Raw genomic sequence first — 17,541 nt, 5'->3', positions numbered from 1 at the left:
TGAATGTTATACAGAGGGAAAATAATTTATTTATGAATAATCTGTGTGAGATTAGAGAATCAATAACTGGGGGCAGGTTCCTTTGAGAATGAATGGTGAAATACTTGGGTTTGTTTTTTCCATGCTAATGAAATTGGGGATTTCTTTTTAGTTGAAATGTGAAGAGTAGATAAATAGCACATTCTGCAGCAGTGCAATTACTGAGTTGTCTATTATTGAGAGAGAATTTGAAACAACCTTGTCTGTGTGGTGTGTCCTTCAGATCACTCCTATGTCCAGTGTGGTGCATAGATTCAGAGGTGATTGTCCCTCTGTACTCAGCATTGGTGAGGCCACACCTTGAGAACTGTGCTCAGTTTTGGGCACCACAGTACAGGAAGGACGTTGAAGCACTGGAACAGATACAGAGAAGGGCCAGTAAGCTGGTGAAGCACCTGGGGAACAAGTCCTGTGAGGAGTGGCTGAGGGAACTGGGGCTGTTTAGTCCACAAAAAAAGGAGACTGAAGTTAGCCTTATTGCTCTCTACAACTACCTGAAAGAAGGTTGTAGAGAGGTAGGCACTGGTCTCTTCTCTCAAGTAACAAATGATAGAATGAGAGGGAATGGCCTCAAGCTGCACCAGGGGAGGTTAGGACACCAGGAAAAATTTTTCATGGAAAGGGTTGTCAGGCTCTGGAACAGGTTGCCCCGGGAGGTGGTTGAACAGCCATCCCTGGACACGTGCAAAACCCACACAGATCTGGTGCTTGTGTAACGACAGACTGGGTGGAGTGGGCAAAATGGCTGGACTTAATGATCATGGAGGTCCTTTCCAGGCTGGATGATTCTGTGGTCTGTATTGGTCTGGAAGTGAGCAATTGACAGCAGTGCAGTTCCCCTTTCTACTAAGCACAGAGATTGGTTGATTGATAATTCTCCATAAATAAGAGTTTCTAATCACAGCTAGAACATCTTGGGGCTGTTTCTCCCCTTGCCTATGGAATTGTAGTAGATTGAGGAGGGAACTGCTGTTCCCCCAGGTTCTGAAAGCTGTTTGAGGTTGGGAACATCTAGCTAATTGCTCTTTGCCCAAGAAGCATGTGGTGAGTGAGGGGTATGTCAGCAACAATTCTCATAGGGTGCATGAAGAGCAACGAAGCTGGTGAAGCTGATTTCATGTGTTTTAATAATCTCACCTAAAGACCAAAAGGCAAGAGCTGACTTTTGCTATTATAAATGCCTTAAATAATAAAATCAAATTGAGATTCTCATTTTGGAAATCTGCCCAAGGGGAGGCTGTACTTTAAATACTTTTATTTTTGAAGCTGGTATGGCACTGAGGTATTTCATTGTGGATTTGGGTGATGAGGTATCAAACGTGGCTAAACACTTAATATCAAGTAAGACTGGAATGTGCCATTGCTACATATCTCTTAATTTATCTTTTTATTAGTTCAGGGCTGCCCTAGTCATGACTGCATTATGTTATTCATGTGATAAGGTCCAGAGGAGGGCCATGAAGATGATCAGAGGGCTGGAGCACTTTTTCTATGAGGACAGGCTAGGAGACTTGAGGCTCTTTGGCCTGCAGAAGAGAAGTCTCCAAGGATTCCCTATAACTACACTGAAGGAGACCTATAGGAAGGCTTGGGAGGGACTGTTCACAAGGGCTTGTAGTGATAAGACAAGGAACAATGGTTTGAAACTGGTCCTCAGCTCTTCTGGAGCTGTGCACAGTGCTGTTGGGTGATGAGTCCACTGATCTCCCATGTGTAGAAGAGACTAGCAGAAGATAGCTCAGGAAATGTCAAAGAGCATCTCTGCCTCTGGAGAAACTGGGAGCAAGAAAGGGGCATACAAACCTGTGAGCCCTCTGTGATTCCTCTAGGAGCTCCTTCACTGAAGCCTGTGCTTCTCTGGGATGGTTCAGTGTTAAAAGAGGAATCTTTCTTTTGTCAGTGCCCTGACGTGCTAAGATCAGGAGGAAGAGGATGGTCAGTGCATCTTATCACTGCTGCTTCTGACATGGCTGCTCTTGGGGGCCTGCCCATGCTACCATGAATGTTCACTTCATGCAGAACTGCACTTTCACAGAATCACAGAATTTTGGGGGTTAGAAGGGGCTTCTGAAGATAGAGTCCAATCCCCCTGCCAAGGCAGGATCAGCTAAAACAGATTACACAGGCACATTCCAGGTGGGCCTTGAAATTCTCCAGGGTTGGAGATTCCACCAGCTCTCTGGGCAGCCTGTTCCAGTGCTCTGCCATGTTGAAAACAAAGAAATTCCTCCTCATGCTTAGATGGAACTTCCTATATTCAAATTTATGCCCACTACCTCTTGTCCTGTCACTGGGCACTGCTGAGAAGAATGGGGCCCCACCTTCCTGACACCCACTCTTTAGGTATTTGTGAGCATTAATAAGATCCCCCCCTCAACAATTTTGCTGTTGAAGAGAAGCTGGCCCAAGTGAAGTCATGGCAGAAGCAGGGCTTTCCTGTCCTAAAAACTGTCCTAAACCCCAACAAGTCCAGGCATCTCAAAGCTATCTCTGTGCTGCCAAAGATTCTAAACTACCCTTCCCTGAGCAAAGGTGTAACAAAAGCTTCCAGGCAGAGATGGTTGCAATAGAAACTGAAAGGAGGGAGTGAGAGGAGGAAGAGGAAAAACCAATGTGACAAAAGAGAGTTAAACACCTCCCCCCCCCCCCCCCCCCCCCCCCCCCCCCTTCCAAATCCCAGAGCTAGGGGAGTAGATATTATGAAGCAGGTTTGGTTTCTAGCAGCTTGATCTTTGCCTTTGTGTGTGCTTGGCTTTGTGTGCATTGATGTCCTGTTGGTAATTATCATTCTGTTGTCACCTGCATTCAGGATGACACCCCCTATATCACATTTTCATCGCAGCGTGAAATGTTGCTCTTTTTGCCTTTGTGCTGCTTAGCACGAAGAATTTAGCCCAGAACTGGAAAAAAAAAAACCCAGCCCCAAACCCTACCAGACACTTCTCACAACACACAACGGGACATTGATAACCCTGCAGTTTAGTTACTGATCCTATCTCAGTGTTTCCATTTCTCTCCTCCCTCCTACCCCCTCTTTTTAAGCAGACAAGGTTTTTCCCTCAACAAGCCGATGACAGAGTAATTTCTCCAGGTTGATTGTTTTGCCCCACATGGTCCTCTGGAGATCTTCATACAAGTGGAGAGAAGCAGATCAAAAGGCTGCAGAGGAGAAAAAAAAAGACCAACAGCAACAACAACAACAACAAAAAAGGGCAGAGAGCTGAAAAGAGCCACCATAAAGATCACTCTCAGGTTTCAGACTGATGATGAACAGACTTGTAAAGCATTCTGAGACCTGTCAAATTTTCCCATCTCAAATCTAGACCTATTTTAAAAAGAATTTTTTTCATAATGAGTGTCTCTTTTCCCCCCCATCCACAGGCTGAGAGTGTTTTCTGAAAAAGTTCTGCAGGGCAGAGGAGTCAAACACTTGATCACATGCAGGAGCACAGGATAGATGGAGTACAGCTGACTCAACAGCTACAGGGGATTTGGGTAAGTGCCCACCGTGTCAGCCAGCTAGAACTTAGCTAAAATAGTGGGGAATGGCAAACTGTTGGTTGCTTTTTAAAGGAAAATTCTGACTTTTGTTCACCTGTGGGACAAATTTAACTTCCCTGGGAAGTCTCAGTGGGAGCTTGTCGGGGAAGAGCTTTGCAAGGAATGGGGAGTGAAAGCATGAAGATCCATCTGTGAGAAGAGGCGATTATTAATGTATTTCCCCCCCACCCCCAACTTAGCTTTTACCTATAGGTACCCAGGCCAGGCTCATGCGAGGGCAAGAAGGTTACAGAAACGTTGTGGTGCTGAGGCTATCAGCAGATCTCCAACGCACTCATGTTGCTTTCAGGAGGGAACCATGCAATTACTTGGAGGAGACAATGATAGCCAGCTTGTAGTGTCAGTCAAGCTGTTCCCACAATCCTTGCATTGATGGAAGAAAGTTGTGATAAGCGAGGCTTCTTCTCTGGCTCGGCGTCCATCAAATGACATGGGCTAGCTGACTGGAAATCACGTTGTCTCTGGTCACAAAGGTGCCTGGACATGATAATTGCCCCACCTTTGTTATTTTTAAAGTAATAAGAGCAGAAATATATTCTTGAATGAAAATTGCAGGGATTTGAAATCGAATCTTCAGTTAAGCTGCTAAGCTGATACAGTCCAAATTGACATAGTTACTATGATTGCTTTGTGCCCCGTGAGGGAAAGCTTTGTCGTGTTGGCCATCTTGATCAAACAAGATTTCCTACCAGTCCATGGCATTTTGTCTTCTTTCAGATAGGTCTCGAGCAGCACACCTTAAGCTTGCTTTAGAGATGGGCTCGAAAATCACTTCAGACCTTGCTTTAATTCCATAATGGCTGTGACTTAAGAAAATATCCATAAGTTAGTATTTTCTATTTCACAATAGATTTATTTTTTGGGGGTCTTTTTAGAACATAAATTGAAGAACAGTGCAAATGTCCTCTGATTTCACAATGTTTATGTGATCTGTGATGTTACATCCTTCCTTAGACCAAGATATTAGCAGCATCATTTCCTGCAAGCTCGTTTAACTTTGAAGGATTCTGTCAGGCCGAGCTGTACTGCAGCATTATTCTACAACTTTACTGCTTAATTTCTATTCCTAAAAGTAAGGAAATTGAAGTCATTATGGTGGCATAAGCTGTTGCTGATTTTTTGTCAGAGAAGTCTTATTTTACTGGTGATGTTTCAAGCCGCAAACAGATGGCTGCTGTATAATCTCCTTGCTAGTGACATCAAACATTATTTACTGAAGATTTATATTTATATTGCTCTCTTCAAAAGCGTAAAAAAGAGTAATTAAGTAGAATGATACTCATCTAGATCTTTATCTGCCCATGTGACTGCAGGCCTCTGGAGGCAGGCAATAGCTTTAAGAGCATTTCATCACTAGATCAGTGTGCTTGAATCCAGAACATGGTTAGAGGCTACTGGAGGCCATTACGATGTGATGAGTCTTCAGTGGCCTATAGCAAGTGATGGTTTCTGTAAATTTGCTAGCTGATGGAATCTCCATAATGGTCAGTGGTCTGAGAAAGAGATCTGTAGACTGAGTGGGAGTGTGTTGAGAATGTTATTCCAGCCTCAGAACAACCTCTTCATTCCAGAATTTAGGGACTGGAACTGGACTCTTTGTGCGCTCCCAGTACAGGGGACTGCACAAAACTGTTGGTTTTGTGTTTTAGTGCAAGACAATCCTGGGCTTCCTTTAGTCTCAGTGATCATCAAATTTCCAATGCCTCCCCTAAAAGAGGAGCACAATGTGAACCAGCTGCAGGAGAGAGAAATGAGTCCATTCTTTGCTCTGCGTTTTAAAACCGCCATTGCAGTGTTCGCTAGAGGTGCTTCTGGGTCATAGAATCGTAGAACAGTTTGGGTTGGAAGGGACCTAATTAATGTATAGTACCTGATGGTACTTTTTGGTTTGTTTGTGGGGTTTTGTGGTTGTATTTTTTGTAATAGGGCAGTTTTAACAGTTAAATAAGCAAAAACCCTAAAAATATAATATTTAGTTATAACAGTTTGGATCTGAAGTGAGAAACCCGAAATGACTTACATCCACAGTTATTATGTATGACTTGATCCACAATTATTATCTACAAACTCAACTCACATCAGTTTTGTTAAGTGTAAAACTGACTCACAGTAGTTTTGCAATGTGAATCAAATGTGCAGTGACTTTTAAGTTATTTTTATTAATAAAAGTTAATTTTCTTAATAAATCCACTATTGTTACTTACAAGACCAACTCACATCAGTTTTATGCTGTGAGTCAGGTGTGCAGTGGTTTTAAGAAGAAATCTACCTGATTTCAGTAGGTTCAGTAGGCATTTCATTTTGGATACCCCAAGTCACACCAAAGAATGCAACTTCTAGCACCTGAGATCAAAATGATGTTAAGCTAAGCACAAAAAAGCCAAATTTGATGGATTTTAATGATTAAGAAGGGGTTGTGGGGGTTTATTTTGTTTGTTTTGGGCTTGGGTGTTTGGTTTTGGTTTTGTGGGAGTTTGTTTAATTTTGTTGTTGTTGGTTTTATTCTTATTCTTTTGTCATGAACGTCCCCATTTGGGCTCAAACGATCTTTCAGAGCGCTGCAGTACTCTCCAAACCTTACACTGAATTTCCTTTCTTTTTTCTCAGGTCTCTTGTTGATGCCATTTTTTCTTTCTTTTTCTTTTTCCAGATGAAATAGACAATGTGAAAAGTATGAAAGAATTTATCCAAAATTCTTTAATTCAGGTCCAAAAGTTTTGACTATAAATCACTTAGCTTGGACCTGTTTCCCCCTCGAATCTGCTCTTGCTGACTTCGTTCTGCGCTCCGTATCTGCATGAATATCCCGCTGGAAACAGTGGTTAATTCATGCAGGTTGGAGGCACAGAATAAAACTACTTCTTTCCTGCGAGGCTCAGGGGATGTAATTTTGTGCAATTTTAGACCTGGAACTTTAAGCTCATTTGTGCTTTTATTGAGGTGTCAGTGAACCATGGAGCCAGAAACATAATTTCAGGTATCAGCTATACAATTCTAGTTTATTAGATACATATTTAGGTACTTTCATTGCGTTGTAGGCTAGGCATGATGTGCAAAATGCTAGCATTTCCTTAGCTTGATGAAATTAATGCCTGGAAGAATATTGGCAATATATTCTGTGGAAATGAATAAAGAAAGGTCTATATGTCCTATTGAAGTGATCTTTGTGGGACACCAGTCCAGGTATTTTGGCAATACTTCAGATGACATGCAAGTGTTCCATGACTAAGCACCACCACAGTAAAAATGATATGGAATGGGGTGAGGGAAGGTGGTGTATATGAAGACTATTAGTACTTCGTTATGTTACTATTTAATATTTAACAAGATCATCTTTAGGGTCCCTTCCAATCCAAACCACTAGTGGATGAAGGAGAATCATAGAATCAACAAGGTTGGAAAAGACCTCAAAGATCATCAAGTCCAACCTGTCACCTCATTGCTAACTAAACCAGGGCACCAAGTGCCATGTCCAATCCCCTCTTGAACACCTCCAGGGATGGTGACTCCACCACCTCCCTCGGCAGCACATTCCAATGGTGAATGACTCTCTCTGGGAAGAACTTTCTCCTCACATCAAGCCTAAACTTCCCCTGCCACAGCTTGAGACTGTGTCCTCTTGTTCTGATGCTGGTTGCTCTTGGCTCATGTTCAGCCTACTATCAACCAGTACCCCCTGGGACCCTCTCTGCCTGGCTGCTCTCCAGCCACTCTGACCCCAGCCTGTAGCACTGCACGGGGTTGCTGTGGCCAGTGTGCAGAACCCGGTACTTGGATGTGTTCAGTCTCATGCCCTTGGATTCTGCCCATCTGTCCAGCCTGTGAAGGTCCCTCTGCAAAGCCCCTCCACCCTCCAGCAGATCAACACCTGCCCCCAACGTGGTGTCATCTGCAAATTTACTGATGATGGACTCAATGCCCTCATCCAGTTGCACGAAATGGCACTATGGAGTCTGAAATCAGAGAGATCTGGGAGAAAATAAATGCTGTGTTTCAAAGCCTCAGCACTAAGAATTATCCACAAGCAGATGGAAATTTTACAGTTGAAATGTGACTTAAAGTTCTTCACATCTTAGGCAGCATTTTTCTGTAATAATCCCCTTGAAATAAAAAATAAATAGCAGCTATCACTGTTTTGTAGGCTTGTCCTCAAAACACATTTAAGATCCAAGTCCTAGGAATTTCATCTGCATCAGAAAAGTCAGGGTAAAGATGAAGTGGAAGGCAGTAGTGAAAATGTGAAATTAATGTCAATGCAGTGTACAAGCTGAAAGAGAAAGTTCCACTGAAGGACTTGAGGTAGAGAGGTACAGGTCACATCCTTCACAGTTATTCCCCACTTGAGTGCAGATGCAGAAGCAAGTGTGGCAGTGAGATGAATGTACACCAGAACAGTAAGGAACTATTGTGTCAGGAGATTCATAGATTAATAGAATGGTTTGGGTTGGAAAGGACCTTGAAAATCATCTAGTTCCACGCCCCCCACCATGAGCAGGAACACTTTCCACTAGACCAGCTTATTCAAGGCCTCATCAGACCTGGCCTTGAAGACCTCCAGGAAAATGGCAGCTATGACCAACCCAGGCAAACAGTGTCCCAACACCCTCACTGTAAACAATTTCCTCCTAATATTTCTAAATCTCCACCTCCTCAAGCTTAAATCCATTCTCCCTCATCCTATCACTAAAAGCTCTTGTAAAAAGCCACTCCCCAGCTTTCTTGTGGCCCCCTTTAGCTACTGGAAGGCCACAAAAGGTCTCCCCAGAGCCTGCTCTTACACAGTCTGAACAGCCCCAACTCTCACAGCCTGTCCCCATAGGGCAGGTGCTCCAGCCCTCTGATCATCTTCATGGACCTCCTCTGTCCTGCATCCAGCAGTTCCATGTCCCTCCTACTATGGGGGCCCCAGGACTGGATGCAGCACTCCAGCCGTGATCTCATGGGAGCAGAGTAGAGCAGGGAGAATCACCTTCCTTGTCCTGCTGGTCACACTTCTTTTGATGCAGCCCAGGACATGGTTGCCTTCTGGGCTGCAAGTGCACATTGCCAACTCATGTTGAGTTTTTCATTAGCTGACACCCCTAAGCCCTTCTCCCTGGGACTGATGTCAAGCCACTTTTCTCCCAGCCTATGTTTGTGCTTGGGATTGCCCTGAACCAGTGGAGGAGCTTGCATTTAGCCTTGTTGAACTTCATGGTGTTGGCATGGGTCCGTCTACAACCTCCCCAACTACCTGAAGGAAGGTTGTAGCCAGGTGGGGGTTGGTCTCTTCTCCCAGGCAACCAAAGCCAGAACAAGAGGACACAGTCTTAAGCTGTGCCAGGGGAGGCTTAGGGTGGATGTTAGGAAGAAATTCTTCACAGAAAGAGTGACTGGCCATTGGAATGTGCTGCCCAGGGAGGTGGTGGAGTCACCAGCAATTAAATTGGGGGCTGCACGTTGCAACTCTTAACCTCTGCAGCCTTCAGTGATAAGCAGCACACAGCAGCCAGACCTGAAGTTGGGTGCTGAACATGTAGACAGCTCCAATTCAGCAGAGATTCAAACCCTGACTGTTTCAGCATTCTGGAAGTTTAATTTTATTGTGCTGAGACTTGGATATGCTGGCCTACTTTTTAATTTGAATTCATTGTTTTAGAAATCTACATGAACCAGGCCCTGAAATTAATTATGTTTGATAGGTCTTTAAATCCCAGACTGATCCTTTGCCTATACCTGGCCTTTAAAGGTCTTCTGTTCTAGTAATATTTGAGATAGACTTCATGCAAACTTCATATTACTGGAAATCCTGCACGTGGGTCTTTACCTCCTCCCTCAAGTCAAGGGAAAGATTAATGCTAAATATGAAATACCAGGCCTTGTTTGGAAGAGTAGTAGAATTACTTAAGCGACTGAGAGGAATTTTTGAGGTGATTTCAGCATTTCACTATACTGTGATTGCCATAAGCATAACCTGGTAAATCATGTAAACACAGAGATCCTTGTAGATGCTCAGCTGAAAAAAAATTTAGAGGTGTGGTCTAAAGAACACAGAAGAGACTTCTGCATCAGTGAAACCTGGTATGCATTTGCCAGTTAAGAGTTTCAGAGAAAGGATCACATTTCCCTTGCAGAATGTGTTGGCACCTTTGGAATCATGAAAGTTTCTGTAACAGCCAAATAACATACAATTTCAGAATGCCAGGTTAGATGGGACCCCAAGGATCATCTGGTCAAACCTTTCTAGGTAGAGTTGAAGTGAGATCATAGAATCATAGAATCAATAAGGTTGGAAAAGACCTCAAAGGTCATCAACTCCAACCTGTCACCCAACACCTCATGACTACTAAACCATGGCTTCAAGTGCCACATCCAATCCCTTTTTGAACACCTCCGGGGATGGTGACTCCACCACCTCCCTGGGCAGCACATTCCAATGGCTAACAACTCTCTCTGTGAAGAACTTTCTCCTCACCTCAAGCCTAAACTTCCCCTGGTGCAGTTAGAGACTGTGTCCTCTTGTTCTGGTGCTGGTTGATATGGCCCAGCATCCTGTCAAGCTGAGTCTTCAAACTGTCGAGTGTAGGGGAATCCACTGCTTCCCCTGGGAGATTATTGCAATGTCTAAGTGTTCAATACATTTGCTGTTAGACCAAAGAAACACTTTGTTGGGAGAGCACCAAAGGTTTAGTGCTCAAAAAAGGCTGAAGAAAAAAAGAGAAATACCTCCCACTTGAATTTGTGGACTCCAAAGAACCACAGAATGGTGGGGGATGGATATTAGGGAAAATGGACAGAAAGGGTTATCATTCATTGCAACAGGCTGGAGGTATTCAAAAGATGTGTGGATGTGGTGCTGAGGGACATGGTTTAGTGGTAGTGGCTTAGCAGTAGTGGCAGGATTGTGAGCTCTAGGCAAGCATTTGGACTTCATGATCTCAAAGGCCTCTTCCAACCTCAACAGCTCTATAACTATTTGATTCTGGAGATCACATAGTCCCACCCCCCTGCCAGAGTAGGTTCACCTAGAACAGGTTGCACTGGATGGTACTTTCATAGTGCCTTCTTTTTAATATACCAGGAACTGATGCTTTGATTCTTGCTAGGCTGTGTTGGTCTCTCAAGGTGCTTTCCAGACCTGCAATTCCCTTGAGAAATGAAAAATAAGGCTTGTTCCTAGCTTAACTGAAATCAGCAGTAGTCAGCTCAGCTGGAGATGTGGATCTGCATGTTGATGCAAATGCAGATGAGTCAATAGCCAGAAAGCGAGTAGAACAGTATTGGTTGTCTTAAGATCTGCCTCGTTCTGAATATAGAAAGAGAGCTGAGGTTATAAATACTTAATGTCTTAATTCAGCTTTGTCTCTGAACAATCATCTCACCTTCCTCTGAAACACAGCAGCAGGAGTTAAGTTGAATAATTAAAATTTCAGGATTTATTCTAAATTCTGCTTTTACTCTTAATAGCTACAACTGTGCCAATGTCATCTGTCCTTACATTCTTTTCAAAATGTGGGGTTTTTGATAGCAAAAAATGGTTAGAAAATTGAAGTCAGGTTTACATGTTGGTAAACTGCCCCTGATTTAGGCCACTATAATAGACATCAGAAACAAGCTCCCGTACAACAGACTGGTAATAGCCACTTTATTGATGTAACTGTTGCACAAGCAGAGGTAAAGCTCCAGCAGAGTGGAGAAATGGCTGTTTTCCCAAGGAGCATAAATATTTCTTTCAAAACAAAGTATGAATTCTCATTCTAAACAAGCAAAACACCCCCTTGCTTCTCCGTTTGAGAATAATGGAGAACATGAGATGGTGACAATACAGAGGTTTCAGAGGAACCTGGCTAGACATTTGCTTTTCTTTCTTAGGATCTCATGATTTTTCATCAGCCTTTGCTGCAAGTGTGGTCAACCCCAACACGAATCTGATGGAAAAGGAGTAGAGAGGGTCAAGGAGTGCTTTCATTTAGAGTTTTGTAGCCGCCTGAAATAAAAGTTTAGGCTGGAGGTGAGGAGAAAGTTCTTCACAGAAAGAGTAATTGGCCATTGTAATGTGCTGCCCACGGAAGTGGTGGAGTCTCATAGAAGAGGAGGAATGTGCTGCCCAGGGAAGTGGTGGAGTCACTGTCCCTGGAGGGGTTCAAGAGGGGATTGGACGTGGCACTTGGTGCCATGGTTTAGTTAGTCATGAGGTGTTAGGTGATAGGTTGGACTTGATGATCTCTGAGGTCTTTTCCAACCTTGTTGATTCTATGCTTCTGTGATTCTAAAGGAGATTGTATTGTTGCACTTTGAGGAAGCTGTGGAGAACTTGCTAGCAAAACTGCCTTTGGAACAAAAGTTATACCTGCATGCTTAGCAGGAAGCTGGCATTATTCATTTTTATTCCATCTACTTCAAAGCAGAATTACACAGGAATGAGTGGCCAGACATTTGGATATGCCTTTAACTTTTTAGTAGAGTTTGGCTCTGTGTTCTGTTGTAGTTGCTTTGTTTGCTGACCAAGAGCACCTGGGAGTGTCCTTTATGGTTCTATCTTTCAAGACAAGGTTTTAAATTGCATACTAATCTACTGTATGACTCTGGCTTGAGAACTGGTTGTGGATGCCCCTCCCTGGAACTGTTCAAGGCCAGGCTGGATGAGGCTTTGGGCAACCTGGTCTAGTGAATGTTGTCAGTGCCCATGGCAGGGGGCTTGGAATTAGATGATCTTTAAGTTCTGTTCTAACCCAAACCATTCTATGAATTTGGGCAGAGTTCAGCTTGGACTGCTGTGTAGCCACGAGAGATTCAGTTAAGAGTGAAGGCTTGTCTCACACATTCTCTCCAAGTGCTGTTGCCAGCTCTTCTCAGCAGTACATGACAGTCACTTGCCATTGCAGATATGGTTGCATTTAGGTGTGTACTGCATCTATAGAATATGCAAATGTTCTTTGATGTCCACCCGGAGAAAGGTGGTCAGCATCTCTATAGCTATAGTCTTGGAAAACCCAAACCTCCTAAATCTAGAATTGCTCAATTCCTCTCTAGGTGGATGTAGATCATGACTGTATCCCTGGAACCATTCCAGGTCAGGTTGCTGGGGGCTCTGAACAACCTGCTCCAGCTGAGAATGTCCCTGCTGACTGCAGGGGAGTGGACTAGATGGCCTGCAAAGTTCTCTTTAACCCAAACCATTCTATGATTCAAAACACTTATTTGTTTTCTCTGTTTATAATTTTCAGGCTGCAAGGTCTGGGACATTATAAGAAACTTCTTCACTGAAAGGTTTCTCAAACCCTGGAACAGGCTGCCTCAGGGAGGCAGCTGAATATCCATCCCTGGAGGTGCTTAAAAGATTCAGAGATGCAGTGTTGAGGCACATGGTTTTGCATCAGACTTTCACAGAGTTAGATAACAGTTGGACTCAATGACCTCAAAGCTCTTTTTCCAATGAAAATGTTTCTACTGTTCTGTGATTTGAGGTCCTTATCAGCAGAGATACTATCTAGGAGCATGACATCTCAATATTTTGGGATAATTTTTTTACAAGAGGTGAATCAGATAATTTTTTTGGCTGTGCTAAATACCACCAGTAATACACCTTGGAGTTTTCCACCCAAGAGGAGTAATTACTTACTACTGTAGAAATCTGTGTGTTCCGATCCCCTGATCTGGTTGTCAGATACATTTCAAGTAGATGTGAGCCTCCCTGCCAACTCTGTACATATGCTGAAGGCAGCTGGATGCATGCTTCAAAGAACAGATTTTTTGGCAAAAAGATATGGATGGATTTTTATGCTAGGATCTTGACCCTGAGAATTGTTTAGCAAGGCATTTGTCTGTGTGCTTTTCAAGGACTTGGCTAAAATGAAATTCAGAGACGTTTTCTTCCCCAAAGTTTTGACACTGGATTGTCAAAAAAAAAAAAAAAAGTCAGTGGAGTCTAACTAATTAAGCAATCTTAATCTATCATATTTTGTGTTCTCCTTGAGTATCTCTTCTTTGCCACAAGTTATGGTTGCAAGCTGTAGAAGTTAATAGAAATTACACATTACTCAGAAGTAGAGAAATGGTCTCTGCTGCCTGTGGCCTCTTTCCCATAAGCTTCTGAGCTTTATCCCTGATTCCTTTGCTGGAGACCATCACCTCCTGAGTGGTTAAATGTCTGCACTGAGTATCTTTAATGCAATGAACAGATGTGTGTAATAACCACCTAATGTTTTGCTAGGTTTTGCAATGGAACAGGTATGGTTACTGCTCCTGCTGACGATTAAAGTGTTCTCAGTGACTGCTCAGTTCAATGGCTACAACTGTGATGCTAACCTCCATAGCAGGTTTCCTGGTAAGTGTTTAATAGACTTTTTTCCCCCCCTTTCCTTTCTCTCTTTTTTTTTCTTTCTAATGGCTTCTTTATTGTCTTGGTTCAAAGCAGGGCTTGTTTTTAAATACAGAGCTTTAAAACTGCCTGAAGCCTGGGGGTTAGAACTCCACATTGAGTATTAACTATCTCAGTGACAATGAAACTCCTCCACTCTTGCACTTTACTTTCTCCTTAATTGCACAGTGGGTCAAGTTCAGTCTGGTAGCAACAAATACAAGTCCCCTCACATCAGTGTGGTTTGACCTGCTTTTGATAGGGTTCTGTCTTGTCCAAAGAATTCACCAGAGGTCATGTTGTCGTAAATGATCTCTATAGAAATTAAGCACTTTTCCTATGGGGACAGGCTGCAAGAGCAGTGTCTATTCAGCCTGGAGAAGAGAAAGCTCCAGGGAGACCATATAGCAGCCTTGCAGTACCTGAAGGGGGCTGCAGGAAAGCTGGGGAGAGACTTTTTACAAGGACTCCTAGTGACAGAATGAGAGGGAATTGATTTGAGCTTGAGCAGGCTACGTTTAGAATGGATACTGGAAAGAAATTCTTGATGGTGAAGGTGGTGAGACATTGAAACAGGTTGCCCAGGGTGGTTGTGGATGCCCCTCTCTCTGGAGGTGTTCAAGACCAGGTTGGCAGAGCAGTTGAAACTAGATGATCTTTAAGGTCCCTTCCAATCCAAAACATTCTGTCACTCTATGATTTAAGACCCTGAAGCGACTATCTGGGTTTTCTTTCATATTTCCTCTGGGTAATTATGTTCTTTCAGTGAAATGACTAAATATCTATTTTTGAATAAAATGAAGTTGATTGCAAATTTTAGTGCCTGACTTTAGCATTAAGTGGTTGGCTTAGGTGAAGCAATGGCACATATGCAATGTACACCCATACCTGTGTGAGAAAATGGGAATTACAGAATCACAGAATCACCAAGGTTGGAAGAGACCTCCAAGATCATCAAGTCCAACCTGTCACCATAGACCTCATGACTACACCATGGCACCAAGTGGCACGTCCAATCCCCTCTTCAACACCTCCAAGGATGGTGACTCCACCACCTCCCTGGGCAGCACATTCCAATGGCTAACAACTCTGTCTGGGAAGAACTTTCTCCTCACCTCCAGCCTAAACTTCCCCTGGCACAGCTTGAGACTGTGTCCTCTTGTTCTGGTGCTGGTTGCCTGGGAGAAGAAACCAACCCCCACCTGCTACAACCACCCTTCAGGTAGTTGCAGTGAGCAATGAGGTCTCCTCTGAACCTCCTCTTCTCCAGGCTAAACAACCCCAGCTCCCTCAGCCTCTCCTCGTAGGGCTGTGCTCAAGGCCTCTCCCCAGCCTCGTTGCCCTTCTCTGGACACGCTCAAGAAACCAGCTCTCTGGAGCTGTTAATACAAGGAGAAATAGAAATGAAATTTCAGTCTTAGTGACATGTGCATCAGGGTTTATTCAGCTAAAAAATGCTTTTATTCTGTGCTGCATTGCTTACCCTTCCTTCCTCAGCTGTTTCTTGAACAGAATAATAATCATAATAATAAAGGCTGTGAATACATCTGGTGTTTGAGGTAACAATTGAATTGAACAGTGTAGTGATGAACTCTTTGTGTAGTATTATGCTGTAATACCTTTCAGTGTTGTTGCTTTCTGAAAAATAATAATAATAGTTTTGATTTTTATTATTTTGGTTTTTTTTTTTTTTTCTGGAAGGATCCTCTCTTTTATTAAACTTAAGTCAGCAGAAAGCTGACAGCCTGTTTATTGTCTCCTGTGTTTCCACCACACTGCTAGGTGCTTTGTTGGCAGGAAAAAAACCCACACACAACAGTGGGCTTGAATTTGATTTAATTTGATTTTTTTTTTTTTTTCACTTAATTGGTTTAACTATGAAAAGCAGAGCAATAAGGCATGCAGAGATCAAACATCCTGACAGGCTGAAAGAGTTGGGGCTGTTCAGTCTGGAGAAGAGAAGGCTCCCAGGTGACCTAATTGTGGCCTTCCAGTATCTGAGGGGACTACAAGAAGGCTTGGGAGGGACTTCTCAGGATCTCAGGTAGTGATAGGACTAGGGGGAATGGAATGAAGCTGGAGGTGGGGAGATTCAGGCTGGACATGAGGAAGAAGTTCTTCACCATGAGAGTGGTGAAGCCCTGGAATGGGTTATCCAGGGAACCCCGTCAACCATTCCTGGAGGGATTCAAGAGGGGATTGGACATGGCACTTGAAGCCATGGCTTAATTAGTCATGAGGTGTCAGATGAGAGGTTATCCAGGGAGGTGATTCAGGCCTCATCCCTGGAGGTGTTTAAGAGCAGGCTGGATGAGGCTCTGGCCAGCCTGGGTCTTTTCTCCCAGGCAACCAGCACCAGAACAAGGGGACACAGTCTCAAGCTGCACCAGGGGAAGTTTAGGCTGGAGGTGAGGAGAAAGTTCTTCACAGAGCGAGTCGTTTGTCATTGGAATGTGCTGCCCAGGGAAGTGGTGGAGTCACCATCCCTGGAGGTGTTCAAGAGGGGATTGGATGTGGCACTTGGTGCCATGGTTTATTCATGAGGTCTGTGGAGACAGGTTGGACTCGATGATCCTCGAGGTCTCTTCCAACCTTAGTGATACTGTGAACTGATCTAGTGTGGAGTGTCCCTGCCCATGGCAGGGGGGTTGGAACTAGATGATCCTTGTGGTCCCTTCCAACCCTGACTGATACTATGATACTATACTATGCTGTCTCCATCTCTGACAAAGTCACTGTTTAATAGGGTATTGCACAAATTATTTCTATATTCCCTTTCTCAGGTAAAGGTTTTACAGGCTGGTCTGAAAACTGTGTGGGTGAATTGTGCCCACCTGCCTCGGATCCACCTTTTGTAGTTTGTCATGTAATTGTTTTTCTGTTTCAGGCTTCTTGAGAGGATTGCAACAGCTGAAGGGAAATTTAGATGCTTCTTTCTCTGCTTTTAAAATTTTTTCTCTGGTCATTTATTTTTTTTTCATGAGGCCTGTGCCAAGGTTTTATATTTGCAATGTGATACCCATGAATTGACTCCAGCTCTTATTGTGGATATTTAGGGGCCTCTTGCAGTTCTGCCTCGTAAAAAAAAAGGGGCATATCAGATTCCATTCCTGCCAGATATCAGGGAGGGGTTTGGAACACAAGCCCTATGAAGAGAGGCTGAGGGAGCTGGGGTTGATTAGCCTGGAGAGGAGGAGGTTCAGGGGAGACCTTACTGCTCTCTACAACTACCTGAAGGGAGGTTGTAGACAGGCTGGGGCTGGTCTCTTCTCCCAGGCAACCAGCACCAGAACAGCAGGACACAGTCTCAAGCTGCACCAGGGGAGGTTCAGACAGGATGTTAGGAAGAAGTTCTTCATAGAAACAGTGATTGGCCATTGGAATGGGCTACCTGGGGAGGTGGTGGAGTCACCATCATTGGAGGTGTTTAGGAGGAGACTTGATAGGGTGCTTGGTTGCATGGTTTAGTTGATTAGGTGGTGTTGGATGATGGGCTGGATGCAATGATCTTGAGGGTCTCTTCCAACCTGGTTTATTCTATTCTAGTCTATATATATCTGACTCAGGAGAAAATCTCTTTAGGTTACAAGTACAGAGATCAC

At 43.7% G+C, this 17,541-nt stretch overlaps 1 protein-coding gene across 1 annotated transcript in view; it reads left to right on the top strand.

The window, feature by feature from the left end:
- Positions 1-3,514: 3,514 nt before the first annotated feature.
- The window catches only part of ZPLD1 (zona pellucida like domain containing 1), a 41,285-nt gene continuing 27,258 nt past the window's right edge, over positions 3,515-17,541 (top strand). Inside the window, exons 1-2 of the mRNA XM_009896992.2 lie at positions 3,515-3,534; positions 13,793-13,906. Coding sequence (XP_009895294.1) covers positions 13,801-13,906 — 106 coding nt within the window. The 5' untranslated portion in view covers positions 3,515-3,534; positions 13,793-13,800. The remainder of the gene's footprint in view (positions 3,535-13,792; positions 13,907-17,541) is intronic.

This window comes from Dryobates pubescens, chromosome 8 (assembly GCF_014839835.1).
Source record: "Dryobates pubescens isolate bDryPub1 chromosome 8, bDryPub1.pri, whole genome shotgun sequence".
Taxonomy (NCBI): Eukaryota; Metazoa; Chordata; class Aves; order Piciformes; family Picidae; genus Dryobates; species Dryobates pubescens.
This window is presented reverse-complemented; position numbering and strand designations above follow the sequence as displayed.